This window comes from Nannobrachium achirus (genome assembly GCF_963921795.1).
Source record: "Nannobrachium achirus genome assembly, chromosome: 21".
Classification (NCBI taxonomy): domain Eukaryota; kingdom Metazoa; phylum Chordata; class Actinopteri; order Myctophiformes; family Myctophidae; genus Nannobrachium; species Nannobrachium achirus.
In genome coordinates, this window is record NC_137828.1 from 39,924,778 (window position 1) to 39,944,890 (window position 20,113).

Consider the following 20,113-nt stretch of genomic DNA (forward strand, 5'->3'; position numbering starts at 1 on the left):
CCAGCTCACCGCACCCCGTCCTTTCCAACGTAACCCTCTCATACCTATGCCTATCATTTCCACCCCATTCAGCCGCATTGGTATGGATATAGTCGGCCCCCTCCCCAAATCGGCTCGGGGACACAAATATATATTGGTAATACTAGACTATGCAACTCGGTACCCCGAGGCAATACCCCTGAGAGCCGCTACAGCCAGAGCAGTGGCGCACGAGCTCTTCATGCTATTCAGCCGGGTCGGAATAGCCGATGCCATTTTATCGGATCAAGGCACATGTTTCATGTCTCGCGTCATCACCGAACTCTATAAATGGCTTAAAATAGATAAAATAAAGACCTCTATCTTTCACCCGCAATCGGACGGATTAGTGGAACGCTTTAATAAAAGTTTAAAGCAGATGTTAAAAAAGTTGATAGATATAGATGGCAAAGATTGGGATCGCTTGATTCCGCTGGTGTTGTTCGCCATACGGGAGGTGCCTCAAGCGTCTACGGGGTACTCCCCGTTTGAATTGCTATATGGACGGCAGCCACGGGGGCTGTTGGATATAGCAAAGGAAACATGGGAAAGCCAACCTTCCCCACATCGTTCTGTCATTGACCATGTTGAACAATTACAGGAGAGAGCCAAGAAGATCTGGCCGCTCGTTCGTGAACACATGGAACAAGCGCAGCGCGCCCAGTGCAGGGTGTACAACCGAGGCGCCACGCTGCGGAGCTTTGAGGTGGGCGAAAAAGTGCTGGTGCTCATTCCCACGAGCGAATGTAAATTTCTCGCAAAATGGCAAGGGCCATACGAAATTATGGAGAAACTGGGCCCGGTCAACTACCGCGTGCGCCAAATAGGGCGGCGGAAAACTATGCAAATTTACCATATTAATCTGCTGAAAAAGTGGCACGTTGTGCCTCCTGTCGCTCTCCCGGCCCTACTAACCACTCTCTCCTCTCAGAACCCGCCTCCAGTCCCTATTGGAGAGGAACTGTCCCCAGCTCAGGCGCAAGATATACGTGAGCTTCTGAGCAGGAATGCGGACCGGTTCTCAGAACTAATTAATCGAGCGGCTGGGCCCCGCTCGATTTGTAAGCACCCTCGATTTGACAAAAGGCTATTGGCAAGTGCCCCTTACAAAAGAAACCAAAGAGAAAACAGCCTTCTCTACCCCTGAAGGGCTGTTCCAATATACTGTCTTACCGTTCGGGGTACACGGTGCCCCCGCAACATTTCAGAGACTCATGGACCGAGTATTAAGGCCCCATCATCTCTATGCCGCCGCATATTTAGATGACATTGTGATCCACAGCAGCACCTGGGAGAATCACCTCCATCACATCGAAGCAGTCCTGGGAGCTCTCCGACGAGCGGGTCTGACCGCCAACGCCAAGAAGTGCCGAATAGGTCTGTATGAGGCCGAATATTTGGGTTTCACTATTGGGCGCGGGTGCGTAAAACCCCAATTACGCAAAGTGGAGCGTATACGCGAATGGCCCAAACCCGTCAGCAAGAAGCAGTTAAAGTCATTCTTGGGAATCATGTCCTACTATAACAAGTTCATAAATAACTATGCTACCCTTGCAGCTCCCTTGTACGAGATGACCCGACAAAGTCGGCCCAATATGCTGCGCTGGACAGAGGAGACCGAGGCCGTGTTCCGAGGCCTCAAACTAAAGCTCTGCGATGAGCCGGTCCTAAAAACCCCGGAGTTCGGTAAGAATTTTCTACTCCACACCGACGCCTCGAACACAGGCCTCGGGGCCGTGCTCTCGCAAGTCATTGATGACGAAGAGCACCCAATAGTCTTCATTAGCAGAAAGCTCTTAAAGCATGAACTTAATTATGCAACGATAGAGAAAGAGGCTCTTGCTATTAAGTGGGCCATACACCACCTACGCTATTATTTGTGGGGAAGGCGTTTCACTCTCATAACGGACCACGCACCATTGAAATGGATGGCTAAAAGTAAGGACACTAATAAGAGAATAACACGTTGGTTTCTGGAGTTGCAGGATTACAACTTTGAGGTGGAGCATAAACCAGGGAAGGATATTCCCCATGCCGATGCCCTGTCCAGGCTCTATGAGGAAGAGCGGCAAGTTTGCGAACCAGTAGCAAACTTAAGGGGGGGGATGTGTGGTGGTTCGTTCGGACACCGCCCGCCAGGTAGGCCCTGCATGTCAAAGAAGCGCACCCTGGATGGGAGAGCGAGCCCTAGCAGACCAACACACTGTGTGGGCCAAGTGATTGACGGGCGTTACCTGCCGGCCCACACGCTTCATCAGGCACAAGCGTATGCACCTGTGGGCCCCACCCAACACAGGGGTGCATAAGTACTGAGCTCGCTCTCCCCTTCAGTCTGTGCTGGGAGTCTCTGACAAGCTGATCATGGGCAGACAGGCGGTAAGAGCCACCATATTTCCCTCCCCACCGCATGTTACTGTGTAAAGTGCATTATAGTAATGTTCCTTCTACTCATTACTTCTAGGCATGGACTGGGAGCGGACTGACACTGAGGAGTGTGTACCTGGATCAATGAGGAGCGCAAACCTGACTCACTGTGGAGTGTGTACCTATCACTGGAGAGTGTGTACTCGGCGAGCTGAGGAGAAGGACCGGAAAAGGAGACCACAGCCTTACCTTCCGGACCCCCAGCGAGCCACCCCTATTCCTATTTTGTTGAGTATATCTCACTTCCCTTAAAACCATACTAGTATCCGGAAATTCTCTGGCCCCAGGCCCATTATACCCCGTGTTCATTTTATTTAGAAGATAGAGAATTAGACGGATTCGTGTAAGAGCGGGCACCTACTCACCTATTACCTGTCACCTGTGGAAAAGAACTATACTCGCCTAGCGCCTGTGGGGAAGAGAGACTATACACTGGAATTATACTGGCCTGTTTCCTGTGGAGGGAAACCCCTTTAAAGTAACTCTTACCTACCCCCCTGGCCCCCCCACGAAGAGGAGAAAACGACAGCCCCGTCCGGGGAAAACCTTGTGTTGATTTATTAAAAGACAATTTCAGTTATTCACATTTATGTTGTTCATTCATGCTACGTTGCATTACAATGCTGTTGTAAAATAAGAACTGTTCAATAAATGCCCGAGTTGGCAACACTGTCTTTGCTCTCTTGTGCCTTGGTTTGGGTTCAGTCTCCACACACATTTCCACAAGTTTTTTTTTATGTATAAAATGTAGGAATCCTTAGCAGATCCATAGCAGATCCACAAACTCACAATGCGTCGCCAGGCGACACGTTGCGAGCTTGTAGATTGTAGATTGTCTAACATATATAGGTCTGAAGTGGTTTAGTAATAATAATCAAAATCTATAAAATAATTATAGTAAAAAGTACAATATTTGCTTTTGAGATGTAGTGGAGTCGAAGCAACGTTTTTGACAATTGGAAACACTTCAGTAAAGTAAAAAATACCCCCAAAAAAAGTACAGTCCTTGAGTAAATGTACTTAGTTACTTTCCACCACTGCAGAGGGGGGGGGGGGAGTGGCTGGTTAGGGGGAGGTTAAAAGAAAGGCAGTTGAAATAAGAAAGAGTAGCATTCCAACCTGTTGAGCCGATGGCACCAGCTACAGTTGAAGTTGATCTGCGAGGCGATACAAGAACTACAGCTGGTGAACTGAAGACAGGCTGGAGAGAGAGAGAGAGAGAGAGAGAGAGAGAGTGAGAGTGAGGGGAGGGGGGAGGATAGAATCAGTCAGAACTGAAACAATGTAGTTCATATATCGCGAGGCGTTGTGTGCTTGTAGATCTGCTATTTTCACTAGTTTTGCGCAACAGTCTCGTATGGTGAAGCAGGGCTTTACTCCATCATTCTGTCCTGTGTAGTTTTTATTATTTTCTGTATTTATTTATGGTATCTTATGTTTTATTAATTGAAACTAGAAGCACATTTCTGACATCACATCTTTAGAACTATGGGCCTCATTCACAGAGCTATTCTTAAATTACTACATTTTTAGTGTAGGTTCCAACATAAAGACCAATAGGATTCATGTACAGCCTTGATTTCTGGGTGTCACAGGTGTATCCGATGATGAATTCCATATCTCATTTAATAAGAAGAAAGTTGCTACGTTTATTTGTTTGCTCACTGTTGCTGAGGTAGAAAACAAAAAGGATGATGCTGGAATATAGAGGACACAGAAACACTGCTATCCGATAGATAATGGATCAGAGTTTTATTGATCACAGAGGGGAAATCCTGCCTTTGGATTAACATCCTATCCCCTGTCCTACATCGGGACTGAGTAATGGACCCAGATTTCAACCAGTCTGCATTCATCAGATGGTAAGGCTTGTAGAGAATCTTTGTGGCGTTCATGTGATCAACCAGATTCACAATTTCTAGTATGCGCTATTAAGGCACGATCATAGGCTTACGCATTAGACTTGCCAAATTGTGGTGGTCATACTTTCAGAAACGAGAATAAGGCATTCTAAGTGGCATCACTCTTGTTTTCTGCTGTGTTTGTGTGTACATAACGATCACATTATGCTAAGAAGAAGAATGGTGAATCAGACTATCATGGAAACACTCGTATGAGCGTTTTAGTATCAAATATGATCGTACACATGTTTAGTCTAGTGACCCCTTCAAGGCTGTGCTACTACACCTTACAACCAACCGGTACAAAGTCTTTTTTAACTGACTGAATAAGTCTGAATGTTTTAGTGGCTGTATATGTGTATACTGTATGTATACTGTATACCTTATTATTATTTTTGTAAAGTTAAAATGTTCAGATCTTTGTTCCTGTTTTTTTTTTTTTTTTTTTTTTTTTGAGAGAGAGAGAGAGAGAGAGATTACTTCCAATGTGTTTCGTCTAAAATAATGTGACAATGGTAGGCAAAATAAGCCATGGGCTTCAGCCTACACCTTTTTGATCAAATTCATATGAAACTAGAAATACTGTTCCTCCGAAACAGTGTGGGCTCGCTTCCAACCCAACAAATAGGATACTTTAAGGTACTGTAAGGTACAGTACCTTACAGTATTGTACTGTACCTTATTATACTGTACTGCACCTTACTGTACTGTACTGTACTGTACTGTACTGTACTGTACTGTACTGTACTGTAACTTACTGTACTTTACTGTATTCTACTGTACTGTACCTTACTGTACTTTACTGTACTCTACTGTAACTTACTGTACTTTACTGTACTCTACTGTACCTTACTGTACTGTATCTTACTGTACTGTACTTTACTGTACTCTACTGTACCTTACTGTACTATACTATACTGTACTCTACTGTACCGTACTGTACCTTACTGTACTGTACTCTACTGTACCTTACTATACTGTACTTTACTGTACTCTACTGTACTTTACTGTACTCTACTGTACTTTACTGTACTCCACTGTACCTTACTGTACTTTATTGTACTTTACTGTACTTTATTGTACTGTACTGTACTCTACTGTACTTTACTGTACTCTGCTGTACTTTACTGTACTCTACTGTACCTTACTGTATTGTTTTGTACTTTACTGTACCTTACTGTACTTTACTGTACTCTACTGTAACTTACTGTACTTTACTGTACTCTACTGTACTGTACCTTACTGTACTTTACTGTACTCTACTGTACCTTACTGTACTGTACCTTACTGTACTGTACTTTACTGTACTCTACTGTACCTTACTGTACTGTACCTTACTGTACTATACTATACTGTACTCTACTGTACCGTACTGTACCTTACTGTACTGTACTCTACTGTACCTTACTATACTGTACTTTACTGTACTCTACTGTACTTTACTGTACTCTACTGTACCTTACTGTACTCCACTGTACCTTACTGTACTTTATTGTACTTTACTGTACCTTACTGTATACTCTACTGAACCTTACTGTACTTTTACTGTACTCTACTGAACCTTACTGTACATATTCTATGTGTTCTAGAGGTGTATATTGAGTGCATATACTGTAGGTTAACAATCCCAGATCACATCTGTCCTCCACTATGTCTATAACCAAGGCGTTCTTCTATGTGGCCACTCCAGACTGAGGAGTGGAGCATGACTTTTATTGTGTTTGTGGATCTGATTTGAAAATGCATTGGTTGTGATATCTCTCTGAAAACCAACAACAACCACTAATACGGCTGATTGTCCCTGCGGGTTCTAGGATATATACTGTAAATCCCATTGCCCGGGATCCTAAAACCTTATTCTTTTTAAGTAAAATTTCTAAAACACTACAAAACATGTTGTCTCAAAGACAAATACAAGCAAACATCTCCACAGTAACACAAACACAGTAACAGTTGTGTGTGTGTGTGTGTGTGTGTGTGTGTGTGTGTGTGTGTGTGTGTGTGTGTGTGTGTGCGTGCGTGCGTGCGTGCGTGCGTGCGTGCGTGCGTGCACATTGTAGATCAACTTCATAGCAGTATTAAGTGGTCCATCTATGTTTTTTATTAATAATAAAATCTGCAAAGTAACAAGTAACTGAGGCTGTCAAATGCTGTATTTATAGTAGAGTATATGTAACAAAAATGGAAAGTAGAGTAAAAGTACCTCAAAATTGTACTGTAGGTACAAGTACTTGTATATACTTGAGTAAATGTACTTGGTTACTTTGCAGCACCACAGAACAGCCAATGACAGACAGGCCTTTAATCACAGCTGTCTCAATCAGTAGAGTGGAGAGGGACATTTATAGATATTTGTAGTTTTAACTCAGAATATATACATCACACAGCTTAGATATTTGGATCAAATCAGAGAGCAGACCTGTGTGAACGCAATGATATAGATAGCATATCTGAAGTGTGAACACTGCAGCCACAGCGCCTTAACATAAACATGGGTCTATTATCCTTCTCTCCACTCTGTCCCCACTCACTAAACCCATTGGAAATGCATTGGGTGCTTAAAGTTAAACATTTTAATTTTTTTATATTTATACTACAAAACATTTCAAAACCAAAAATACAAGCACACATGTCCTCAGTAAGCTGAACACATAAAAATTTGAATGGTGTTGAAAGGTGTAAGCGTTTAAGAGATGAATCGCGCCAAAGTTTTGAGGAGATACTGACTGACTGACTGATAGATAAATAAATAAATAAATAATGAAGATATCATACGTGTGCTCGCCTTCCAGGCGAGCCCACAATTAAGTGAAAATATTGACCAAATAAACTACTACTACTACTACTACTACAAGAGTTCCTTGCTAAAGTAACTAAATAAATTAACTAGTGGGGATAAGAATGAAATATATTGCTATTTTGTCTGAGAATGATGCTAGAGGAAATTAACCTGACTTGCGTCAGATGGTGGCAGTAGTGCGTAGGCTACCGCTCTACTTTACCATCTGAGATCTCTCGGTGGGAGTTGATAGCGCTCGTAAAGCCCCGGGCCGGACCAATCAGCGGCAGCTACGGGCGGGCTCTGAGCGGCTCTGAGCCAATAGAGTCTGATTGCAGACCACGTGGAATGCAGACAGCTCAATATGAGTGGTTGGAGTTGGCACTCCCAGACTGTGACAGAGACGGCCACATCCAATCACCTGCTAAAGAATTTCAAAAAATGGCCCGCCCCTTACATCGAGTCTGCCCGAGAGATCTCAGATGGTAAAGTAGAGCGGTAGCCTACGCACTACTGCCACCATCTGACGCAAGTCAGGTTAAGAGGAAATATCATGGGTTCACTCAAATTGTTAGTGTTTCTTCCTCCAAATGCATGAATGCACTCAATCCATGCATAGGCTACGCAGATATTTATTCCAGTTTTGTATATATTTGACAGGGCCTTATGTGTTTGTTTGCATGTAGGATGGGCATACTTTGGACAGTATTGCAAGTAAAAGTTATAAAATAGATTCTCCTTACTGGGTAAAGGCATCATCTCTACTGCTGTAGAATTGGTGATCTTAGTCTTCGTCAGCTCCACACGATGATACTCGTATATCGTCCTCCGCCTCACATCTAGATTGCAGCACAAGAAGGAAAACAGAAAGAAAGAGGGGGGGTTAACCATCACAAACATTCCTTTGGGAGATAAAACTGGGACAAGTGGTACCCGCAGAAAGAGGGTGAGGGAAACGGGAAAGGGAGGCAGAATGAGGTCATGTGGGATGATGCTTACCGCAGCACTTCATTTCTCCCTCCCTTTGTGTCTTGGAGAAAGACTTCCACAGCGGTGGAAGAAGTACTCAGATATTTTATTTAAGTAAAAGTTACTTAAACTTACTTAAAGTTACAAAAAGTAAAAGGCATGTGTTCAAAATGCTACTTGAATACTCATGTATAAAACAGGGCTAAATTGGTTAATTCATGTTTTATAATATAATGATTTATAGCTGCAAAGTAACTAGTAACTAAAGTTTTCAAATAATTGTAGTGGAGTAAAATTATAATATTTCCCCCTGAGATATGGAGTAAAAGTAAAAGTACAGAAAATTGGACATACTCCAGTAACGTAAAAGTAGCTCAAAATTGTACTTAAGTGTAATACTTGAGTAAACATACTTAGATACTTTACACCACTGCCTTTGTGCCATGGAATACAGACTACAACTTGCCAAAAGAGGGTGGGAGAAATCTCCCCTGGAGCTGATATAAATCAGCACACGTTGAAAGGCTTCTTGCCGCCAAGTCACCAGCCAAGGTAAAATGAAGCGATTGATTAGATACATCACCGACTCTCAGTGCTACGCGGCCCTTATAACTCATTGGATGCTGCTGTAGAAATGTGCTGCTTTGCTTTTGCTGGTCATGTACTGCATCTTCCTCCGGCATTAGTGCAGTGAAAAGAAAAACCCGTGAGGGATCACATAAATCCTTCTTAATAACCACATGGGAAAGAATTGCGGTGCATAATCCCATAAGTGTTACAGATCTGCTTATAATTGCTCGGTAGCCTATGCTGCTAATACCTTTGGTAAAGTTAAACCCATAATGGGATTTTTATGTGGCATGAAATCTATAGACCATCTCACACAGATACATTGTGATTCATGTCAAGAGACATTGCTGGTTGCTTAATACATTTATTTTCCATGAGCTCTCAAGACAGATTCTGCTAACAGCACTACTGCCTATTAGGCTACGGTAACACCTAACATTGTGTCTGCTTACAGTATATGTGGCCATCTTTTTGCGATGGTTTTCAATGTGAATTTCAATGTGAATTTGTTGGCATAAGTTGGCATTACGCAGCTTTTCAGAAGCACCTGAGAGGAAGTGGACGAAGAAAGGAGTGGAGCAGGCAGGGGCGTCACAAGTGGGGGAAAAGTGGGACTGAGTTACTAGGGCCCAAGGTGGAGGGGCCTTAATTATTTTATACTTAAGCTATTGAAAAATAGCAGATATACAAGCTCACAGCGCGGCACCGAGTGCCACACTGCAAGCTAGTAGATCTGCTATTTTTGAAAAGTCGTTAGAATGTGTGCAAACATTTGCAACTAAAATTTTGCTTCTGGGGGGTCCCTGGAACTAAATATTTTGAGATGTCGGTCCATGGCCAAATGCATATCATTTTGGGGGTCCTTGACATGAGAAAGTTTGAGCACCACTGAAACAAAGGTTTTTCAAAAAACCTTAGAAGGAGCAGCACAGTGCCGCGCTGTGAGCTTGTATATCTGCTATTTTTCAATAGTTAAAGCACACAATATGAAGAACTTTCATGGGAGGCCCGCAGTGTAGCAGTACTCAGGGCCCAGAATTTGGTGCGACACCACTGGGAGCAGGAGCCAAACCCGAGTTCCTGTTTTACTAAAAAAAGGATCAAGGTGGTGACCCCGGTGGCAAAAACAACCAAATGGGTTCACAGAATGTATTTGCTTGGCCAACGAGCTAGAAAATTGAAATTCAATGCATTGGACCACAACTGGTTAAGATATACTTTAAGCTTTGTGTCTGGCTGCCACTGAAATCCATAATATTTCTGTTTTCTCGTCTATAGTGCAGCCACCAGTGTTGCAGGATACATTACTGGTTAACAAGCATCATTTTTGGAATATTTGTTAAACATTTTAAAAACACAAATCGTGTACAACATATTTTCAGATGGAGGGGTTGGGGGGTCAATTTAATTAAAGTCCAGTCCATCTATAAATGCTGGCACAAACACACACAAATACAGTAGGTACAGTAATTCAATATTACTTTGGGGGTCCTTGCCATGAAAATGTTTAAGAACCACTGGTTTAAACAACATTTAGGAAACAAGCACAAATTAGCAACTAACACTTTAGAAAAAATTAAGCTCCAAAAAAACCGCAACCCACAACTACCAACTTTACAGAAAAACAAGCCCAAAGTCACTTATAGTAAGCAGACCTGGCAACACTGGTTGTAGGTAGACATTACAGCAGTGTGGAGGTGAAGTAAGGGGGGAAGCTGCAAATCAGAGAGCAATAATTACCAGCCTGTATCATTCAGCCAGCACATAAAAAAGGCTTAATGAAGATTTAGTGACCCTCCACCAGACCACCAACGCTATCAAAGAACAGAGGCTTTACACAAACTGTGTCATTAATTATGCACAAGAGGGTCAATTAGCCCATAATCAAATTAAAGCCACACTCAGGGTAAAAACACAGCCAATATCTCCAAGAATACAAAGGGAAAATACCAGAAAAACATGTATCATATCAACATTTATCAGGCATGAAGATCTCACAACTAAAGGGGGCCCTATTATTCCTTATTCATCCTTGGCAAAGAATGGATAGAAATGAATGGAAATCAATCAAAATGTGTGGTCAAGTTAGAAATCGATAACAAAATAATTAGGGGGTAAAGATTGGACACGTGGAACAAATACCCAGGCAGAGTCTCATTACCCTTTGATCAAACAGTGCTCTGGTTATAATGATCCTTACACAGCACAATATCCAGCTGGAAAACAAGAAAAGATCTTCAGCTGCTGTCCTTGCAATGACAAATGTCTTGAGACTTACCGCAATAGCTCCTGGAAATGTTTGCCATCATTCTAAATTAGAAGCAGGATCATATGTAGTATACTGGACGGACAGAAGCTGCGCTGGAGAGGTCTTGATGTATGTGTTCCGCCCCGAGTGGCAGGGAGAATTAACAGCTCTGACACTCGCATCTCTGAAGCTCATTCATCTCTACCTTTCCTTGCAAAGATATTATGCATTTGTATCTCTCTGCTCCTGACTGTGATGCTCCAAAACAAGTCTGAGCAATTTGTGCAAACATGACACAGATATTGATATGCTCACAACCCCCCATAGGGCAGAGCCACAGCTATCACAGTCCATAAACATGAGTGTATAACATACGTATGAATCTGCATCGACTGACATACTGACATTAATTGACGCCTAACTGCTACTACGGGAGGAGAGGCTTTCTGGGGAGGTGGTGGGAGTTTGTTCACTGACAAGCAGGCAGTTGTAGCGCTGAGCCGCAGAGCATTTAAAAATGAACAACACGTGCTACTTCCTACCGGGGGAACCCCCCCCTGTCAGGTGATAAGAAGCGGCCCTCATTTGGGGCTCTACCCGGGTTGGCAAAGGGAGAGTAGCACCCTGGATTACAGCTTACTCTATTGGCAATGGGTGAAAAATGTATTACAAAATCGTGGGATAATTCTTTTGAAAAATAAATAAATAAAATGAGCAACAAATAATTAAAATAGGCCTACTATAAAATGTACTAAAAGTGGTTACAATAGACAGACCATTTGCTGAATGACAATCCCCAAAATAATAAGGAAAACTTTAGAAATGCCGACTTACTCTATGTCATTACCGACTCTCAATATCTTACGGCTGAAAATAATATGAAGCAGAATCCAATTTAATTAGAAAGTCCAGGCCATCTATAAATCCAGGCACACACACACACACACACACACACACACACACACACACACACACACACACACACACACACACACACACACACACACACACACACACACACACACACACACACACACACACAAGTACGGTATGTATGAAACTGAATTAGTTTTTGGGGAGTTTGAGAAACTCATTTGAAGAATAATGCTTTGAGCGTGATTCATAATGCATAAGCTGGCCCATATCTGCCATTGGGAATTAAACCAAAACCCTAGGTCTTAACCCAGAGAGAGCAGCCTTGCTATCACCTGACATTCTAATTATGTTCCATAGCCACGAGACACCCATATATACCGTATACTCATCTGGAGATAGTGTCAAATGTGTTGAGTATTCAAAATAGAGTGCCTTAAAATCCATGCTGAATTGTCTTTTTCTTAGGGTTCCGTTTTGACATGATGACTGAACACTACAGGCTATCCTTATTCTAGTTTTAATATGACCAAATCCACACCCATCTTTCTTTCAAATATAACATGATTTATCTCAGCCCAGCAACTTCTACTTGGAACATTAATATTACTGTAGCATGATCAGGACATCAAATCTACAATGTTACAGTAGGCTACCCATTTTCTTTTTTTTTTAAGCGAACATTTGTAACTAAAGTCTTTCTTTCCCCGGAACAAAATATTCTGAGATGGGGGTCTGCAGTCAAATAGCCTACATATAATTCTAGGGGTCCTTGACATTAAAAGGTTTGAGCACCACTGATATAGAAACATAGGTTTTTCAGAAAACCGTTTAGAAGACCATTTAGATAGCGTGTTGTTTAGACTAGGTTTAATGTTTACTGGTATCCTAGTTACTTGAAGCAATAGCTTTCTTTGCACTCTGTTTTCTTGATCATTTAAGCCTGATGCAACACATTGTGAGCTTGTAGATCAGCTATTTTCAAAATATTTATACACATTTGAAAACTTGAAATGGGACATTCTGCATAATGAGTACTTTTACTTTTGGTACTTTAAATAAATACATTTTGATATAAATACTTTTGTACTTTTAATAAAGCACATTTTGAATTCCGGACTTTTACTTGTATAGGTACGGTCACACCGCCCAAAGATTCTACCTATGAGAGTGGATTCTGCCAATGCATTTCAATGGGAATGGTGTGGATTTATGGTCTTGCGCAGCTTTCTGCGTGCAGCACAGATCTTGCGTTTATACTGGAGCAGATAAATTCTCCACTTAGATGCTGGTTTTCCCCCTCTGTCCATCGACAAGGCGGTGCTGGATACGGGGAGGGTCCTGGAAGTGAGTGACGGGTGCGTCACAGGCTTTGGGATGCTCTCTGCGGTTTTAGTCAGCCGACAGCCGCTCACAAAAAGAGTTTATCAGCTGGCAGCCATACTTTGGTGTGACCGTACCCTAACAGAGTATTTCTATATCCACCACTGATTACCATTTACTCTGATCTTGCACTGGAAGTTGCTCTGGATGAGAGAGTATCCTAAAATGTAAAATTGTTAGCTTAAATATAGCACAAGCACTTCTTATCCAGTGTGATTGATAATTAGTAAACAAGTAGTAGGTTCTGTGTCTTGCTCAAGGACATTTCTGACAAGACCTGTCTGTGGCTGTTGATTATTGCGATGGTCATGCAAATTTAGGGCTTGTGATATAGTGTATTTTATATGGTAATGTACAGTACAATGAATAAATCCCTATTAAAAAGATGACCCTCTTCCCCTGGGCTCTGAAATAATGCATAGGTTGTTAAAGATTGTGATTGAAAATGCATTCTGGCTAGAAGCAGAGATGTGAAATACTGAGAAATCTTTCTTCAAGAATGTCCCTTAGCAAGAGTTTCCAACCCACTTTTCTGCATGCTGATTTCTCTAACTGACTGTAACTATACCGGTAGGTAACACAGCAATCAATACAGCAGCACTATCTGTTCCACAGCCAGCACCTGCTGGTTATAGGATCAAATGGACTGGAATGTGGAGGAAAATCCGTTTTTTCTAGAAACCTGATGATTCTTTCTAAAGATTGGTCCCTCCCAAATTCCACATGTCAAGGGGGCTTATTAACCCAGAGTATTCATTCAGAAATTCAACATGTCCTCTCTAAAGATATGGGTTTTAGATAAAATATGCTGTCATGATATTAAGGAGCTGAACAAATGATTACATTTCAAAGTGCTGTTGAACATGAACTCACAAGGAAGTTTAACAGCAGCCTCATGATGCATATTCTGCCCTTTTCCGTTCAGACACAGGAACATCTGCACTTTGTAAATATCACCACTTCTACATGCTGCAACCACACTGCTGCTTTCAGTTCAGAAGTCGCAAGCACAACATTTTTGTTGTACATCGACCGCAGAAAGTCTTCCTATTGACCAGGAGTTTTTCCTCAACCAGTGTTTCGTTCATTTAGCGGAACCCACGCGGATAAATGCAACATAGCAGCCGTTGGCTGGTGAAAGAGATCTGTGTGGGTTGAGCAGCAGATGGGGGGATGAGGTGTAGTAGTCAGCACAGTCAGGTTTGTGGGGAGGCAGAGTCAGCACAAAAGGCTTTTGAAGCTGAGTATCTGAACAGGAAAAGGGGGTCCGAGGGGGCAGAGGAAAAAAATCTGGCCTTGGGTTCTCGTCTTTCATGTTCAGCAACTCAAACGGATGCCAGTCTCAATCTCCAAACATCCAGGGACTTTATCACTCCCCGACTCTGTAGTCCGAATCTTTTTTTTGTCTTTTAGTCCCGCTGAGCCGGAGATTACAGAGGCCGCAACGACTGTTTATTTCAGTGGTTCTCAACCTGTGGGTTGGGACCCACAGGGACCCCAAAATTATTAGAGAGAGAAAGAAAAGAATAAGGCCAACAACACAGGCCTGGACCGCCCCGGACCCTGATGGTCTGGGCATATGGCTCCAAAAAGTAACCTGACAGTGCATCATGGTTGTGAGCTTGTAGATCGGCTATTTTCAATTTTTTTATCTACCAAGTCGAACAAAATGTAATGCCTCAACTCCTACAATTCCAAGTGCTTGTCAAGTTCAAATATGATTATTTCTGTGGGCTGCTGCCTGGTTTAATATACAGAGGAACAAATTCAAGGTGCAAAACTATAGGTTGCGACCGTAACCTCGGTTATCTGATACTATGAGCAAGTTGAAAGATAACCTTCATCGATGCTGACAGTAGCGGCTGGCCTGCTGTATGCTGTTACCCTGCCTGATATAAACTGACTACAATTCACCATGACTGGATATTAATATTTTCCAGAACCATCAATGGTTTTGTATTGTGGAAGTGGCTGAAAATTGTGGACCGACAGACGGAACAATCAACAAACAGACAGTACGACCAACAAAGTAACTTATACCAGCTCTTTTGTTGCAGCTAAACATCCCACCACACCATAAGAAGTGCTTTCCCATTCAATTCCACAACCAGACCCCGAAGCACAAGACTATTTCTCATACGACAAGCAATATTTATAAGATATTAAGTGTGACAAATAATATTTGAACCAAGTTTCACACACGCAAACCGGCACAAAGTGTAAATCAAGGAATACAATTGGGTTTGGCAACTCATTATTGTGTCAGACTTTTTTTTTTTTATCTTAAAGAGCATCTGAGTGTAGCTGGAAAAAAAGGCTTGGAAGTTTCTCCTCTTTGCCCCGACGTTTGTTTCAACTTTAAAGGGCGTAAATTGGCAGAACTGAGAAGCAAAAAGGACTGATCTGGAGTGAAGCCCATAGACCTCCCCACTGTGAGAGGTGGAATGGAGCTGTGCTAGGGAGGAAGGTGGTGACAGGCAGAGCCAGAATGAAACAGCAAGAGCCTGAGGCCGCTATAGCTGGCTGTAAAACAATACAACACATACGTAACAGAATGATTTGGGTGGCTTACAAAGAACACTCAAACAACGGTGCAAGGCAGTAAAAAAGTTAATTGAACTCTTGAGACTGTGATAAAGCATGGGGATTAAAGAACATTAATTAAAGGATTGCTCTCAGGTCCGTGAACATGATGGAGTGGGATAGTGGATATCGTCGCCGTCAGGTGGAAACCTCATAGGTTCAAAACTGTTACTTTTCAGAATTCAAATAAAAAGAAATAGTAGATCAGCAAGCTCTGAAAGATCTGCTACTTTAGATGCTTAGTTGATCTACAACCTTACAAGCTTAGTTGATCTACAAGCTTACAACGCGTGAGCTTGTAGATCAGCTATTTTTGGCTAAAGTTCTCAGAATATGGACACTAGGGTTCAAGTGGTTAATATAAAAGGAGAAAAAATTACTTTCTATCACTCAAAGAATTGGAGGACCCCCTATGGGTCCTGGACCCCCTGTTGAAGACCCATGCTGTAGCATGATCGCGTAGGATGTTAATTTACAAAATATGGAGACTATGGAGATAAGAGGTTTCTGCCCAACAGCAAGGACATGCACATATCTCTGAGGTTAAGGTTTGTGCTGCTAATGGCGCCTTGTTGTTGTTGTTGCCGGACACTCACTGGGTATCTGCTGGATCCTGTGGACCACCACAAAGGCATCGGACAGGCCCACCTTCACCGGGTGGTTGACGGAGCTGATCTGTGACACCTCAATCGGGATCTGGAGAAGGGAGGAGAAAAAGCGACGGGTAAAAATCAATCAACAATTAAGTCCCCCATTTGTCAGTCTGCAGCACAGTCTATACCAGGACCAAGTACCACAAGCCTGACAGCCGAACGCCCTCGGGGCATAAATAAGGAAGACACGGTGAGCAATTATAACTGGGGTAAATGGGGGAATATAATTAGATATATAGTCATGCTTTAAGTTCATGGTTCCTGCTGAACAGGAATCTCTGTTCACAGGAGTAAGAGGAGACGCTTCATATTATGCATTCATCATGTTAATTGGGTGGACCAGGGTTTGCTGAAGAGCAGAGTGCAAAATCTGTATGCAAATCACTGTATTTCAAATGAGAGCTTATGAGCTCTAAACACAAACCAACATGCGCGCACGCGCGCACGCACGCACGCACGCACGCACGCACGCACGCACGCACGCACGCACGCACGCACGCACGCACACACACACACACACACACACACACACACACACACACACACACACACACACACACACACACACACACACACACACACACACACACACACACAGGTGAGAGTGGATAGGGTAATGGATGGTGTATGGTGAATCACTGTCTGGAATGGATGCATGCAGATGTACTTTACTTGCATAATGTGTTCCCTCGCATAGACCCAAACACTGAGTGCTTGGCACATAATAATTGACTCCCCTCATAGTAAATGGTCCAAAAACAAAGGCTCAAATGGCTGTGAGTACACTTTGGAAAAACATTATTCTGATGCAGAAAGTACCAAACACAGAGCAATCCAGCCCTGGCACCTAGGGTTTATATATACTGTATAGAAATATATAATGTATCCATTAAAGTGTTTTCGAAGTGAATGTAGTGAATTTACATGACATCGCTGGAGAGGAGGAGCGGGTTACGCTATAGGGGAGAAGTATTCCATGATTGGAATGAATGCTTAAGAAGGAAAAGTGAGACGGAGGAGGCGCTCGGCTCGAGCTAACAGGTCTTACAGCGAGCAGCGTTACGGTAATAACTCCAATTACATGTAATGGTCGGAGCTTTAGTTCTTCAGAACAATAACGCTGACATGAGATATTCCATGGGAAGAACTGGGGCTGCTCTTTTAAAACCACTTAATTAAATACTGAGAAATACGGCACTATAAAGTCGCAAGTTCAGTCAGTCGAGAATGTGGATGGGCTATTCTGCACACTTCATACATGCTGTATTTTGGTCTTGTATTGTATTTACTGTATATCCATGGACCAGAGCCTGCTAATAAAGATTTGATTGATTGATACAACGGTCATATTGTACATAAGGAACTACTTCACTTTATTCTAAGGCTAGTCGCTGTTACTGACAATTGTTCTAAATTCCCTCTGTTTCTTATTAAATTTAATTTCTGTCTTCCCGCCTCTCTGCCCACAGGCAACTTTAAATGTAAAAGCTCACTAGGCAGTAGGCACATCACAAAATCTAATAAATGTAATCTCTCTCATATGTGTGTGAGTAAGATTCTGCGTGCATACTGTATGTTCAATCACTGTTACAGCTAAATGAAGCATATGGAAACGGTATAGGGACATTAGGTCATATTTTCTTAGGCAGTAAGTCATTATATTGTCAGTCACAGTGGCGTCGCCCTATGAAGCCCAGGGTGAAAGTGGGGAGCTTGTGAATGCAATGCTTTATTTCATCAACTCAATCAAGAGATGGAGGTAAGGTGACGACATTAAGGTCTAGAAAAGTACAGTATATAAGGTATTTCTTTTCTTTTGTTAGAAAGACAGGGTGAGGAGTTCATGGGAAGATCACAGCAGCTAGGAAATAAAAACATATACAGTATAAAGGAGACTCCAGGAGCTTTTTTCCCAATTATTCACTTAAATGTCTTTCCCCTGAACGGTTGCTGTTGTCACGAGTACATCCACACATAACACGAATATTACGCAATGTGGTACAAGGTCGAATAAACAAAACTAGACTACTTCCTCACACGGACTACTACAAGGCAAAAAGGGAAAAAACAAAACAAGAAGAATCAACAAAACAGAGCAACAGTAAACGGAGGTAAAAACAAATTAAGCTATCTGTCTAGTACTAAGGGCAGAATGGGGAGAGAAGAGAGTAAAAGGCTGACCTCCTTGTAAGCGAAGATGATCCTGCCGTCATTGTGGAGCGTGGCTTGGAAGGTGAAGCTGCCCAGGTTGTAGCTGTCCTGGAGATGGACGTGGTCCCATTGGACCACTAGAGCAGTGCCTGCATATCACAACCAGTGGTGGAAAAACATACTCACATTTCAGTATCAATGCTGCAATGTAGAAACACTGTTACAAGTAAAAAGTCAGGAATTCTAAATGTGCTAACCCACAAAAGTTATCGGTATAAAAATGTACTTAAAGAGCCAAAAGTTTTCAAATAATTGCAGTGGAGCAAAAGTATAATATTTGCCTAGATGTAGTGAAGTAGTAGTAAAAGTACTAAAAATTGGAAATATTCCAGTAAAAATATTTCAAAATTGTACTTAAGTATAGTACTTAATTACTTTACACCACTGATCGCACGCACGCACGCACGCACGCACGCACGCACACACACACACACACACACACACACACACACACACACACACACACACACACACACACACACACACACACACACACACACACACACACACACACACACACACACACACACACACACACACACAGTTTATGACCACAGAGAATCCCAAAGAACCACATAGAATCAACCACATGGCACAGTAAAACCCTGACAGTTCATTTAACTCTGAGAGTGTCCATGTGGTTCCATTTGTACAATCAAATGAACACACAGGGTTTTTTACTGTGTGTGAACCACATGTGCACTAGCAGCACAAACTCACACAAAGCCGCCTATCACCAGTTGGAATCACACACATACTGTACAGATTTTGACAAAATAACTGTATGCGCAATCCTAGCCTAGGGCTGTCACGATTATGACATTTTACATGACGATTATTTCTGTTTGGCTTTTAGGCTTTGAAGTTGCATATGGCAGATATGACACGTACCTAAATATACAAAGAAATGACTGACATATTTGACAACATTTTCTTTTAAAAAGAACATCGATAGTGAAAATAGCCGATCTACAAGCTCACAAAGCGTCGCATTGCGAGCTTGTAAATCTGCTATTTCCACTATTTTTTTAAATGTTTCAAAATATATCATAATTTTTCACCATGGAAACGATTATGACGATTATGACAAAATAATTGATTATGTCAAATAATTTAGATTAGACTATTATGAATTAATTGTGACAGGCCTAGCCTGACCTTCATCCTTAGTCAACCCACTGGGCCAGATTAGAAGTCGCAAGTGGCATTCAGATCTTGCCACTTGCGACACTCATTATAGATATACCGATATCAGTTTATTTCCTTCCCGATACCGATTCCGATACCCATAACTTGCGTATCGTTCGATACCGAGTACTGATCCGATAACAGTGTTTAATAAAATAATTAAACTAGGACAGTGGTTCTCAAAGTGCGGTCCAGGCAGGGACTGTCAGGGTTCCTTGAGAGGGCTCCAAATGGACCCTTGAGAGGGCTCCAAATGGACCCTTACAGGTCTGACTGTGACTCTGAGAGTTACGGGGGTCCATGAAATGTAAAG

The 20,113-nt window shown here is 42.2% G+C and overlaps 1 protein-coding gene across 1 annotated transcript in view; it reads right to left on the bottom strand.

Annotated features, from left to right (window-relative positions):
* plxdc2b (plexin domain containing 2b) overlaps nt 1-20,113 on the bottom strand; it is a gene marked incomplete at both ends in the record, with an annotated part of 184,098 nt that overhangs the window by 31,688 nt on the left and 132,297 nt on the right. Inside the window, 4 exons of the mRNA XM_080751768.1 lie at nt 3,562-3,643; nt 7,866-7,961; nt 16,345-16,444; nt 18,583-18,701. Of these exons, the coding sequence (XP_080607894.1) occupies nt 3,562-3,643; nt 7,866-7,961; nt 16,345-16,444; nt 18,583-18,701 (397 nt within the window). The remainder of the gene's footprint in view (nt 1-3,561; nt 3,644-7,865; nt 7,962-16,344; nt 16,445-18,582; nt 18,702-20,113) is intronic.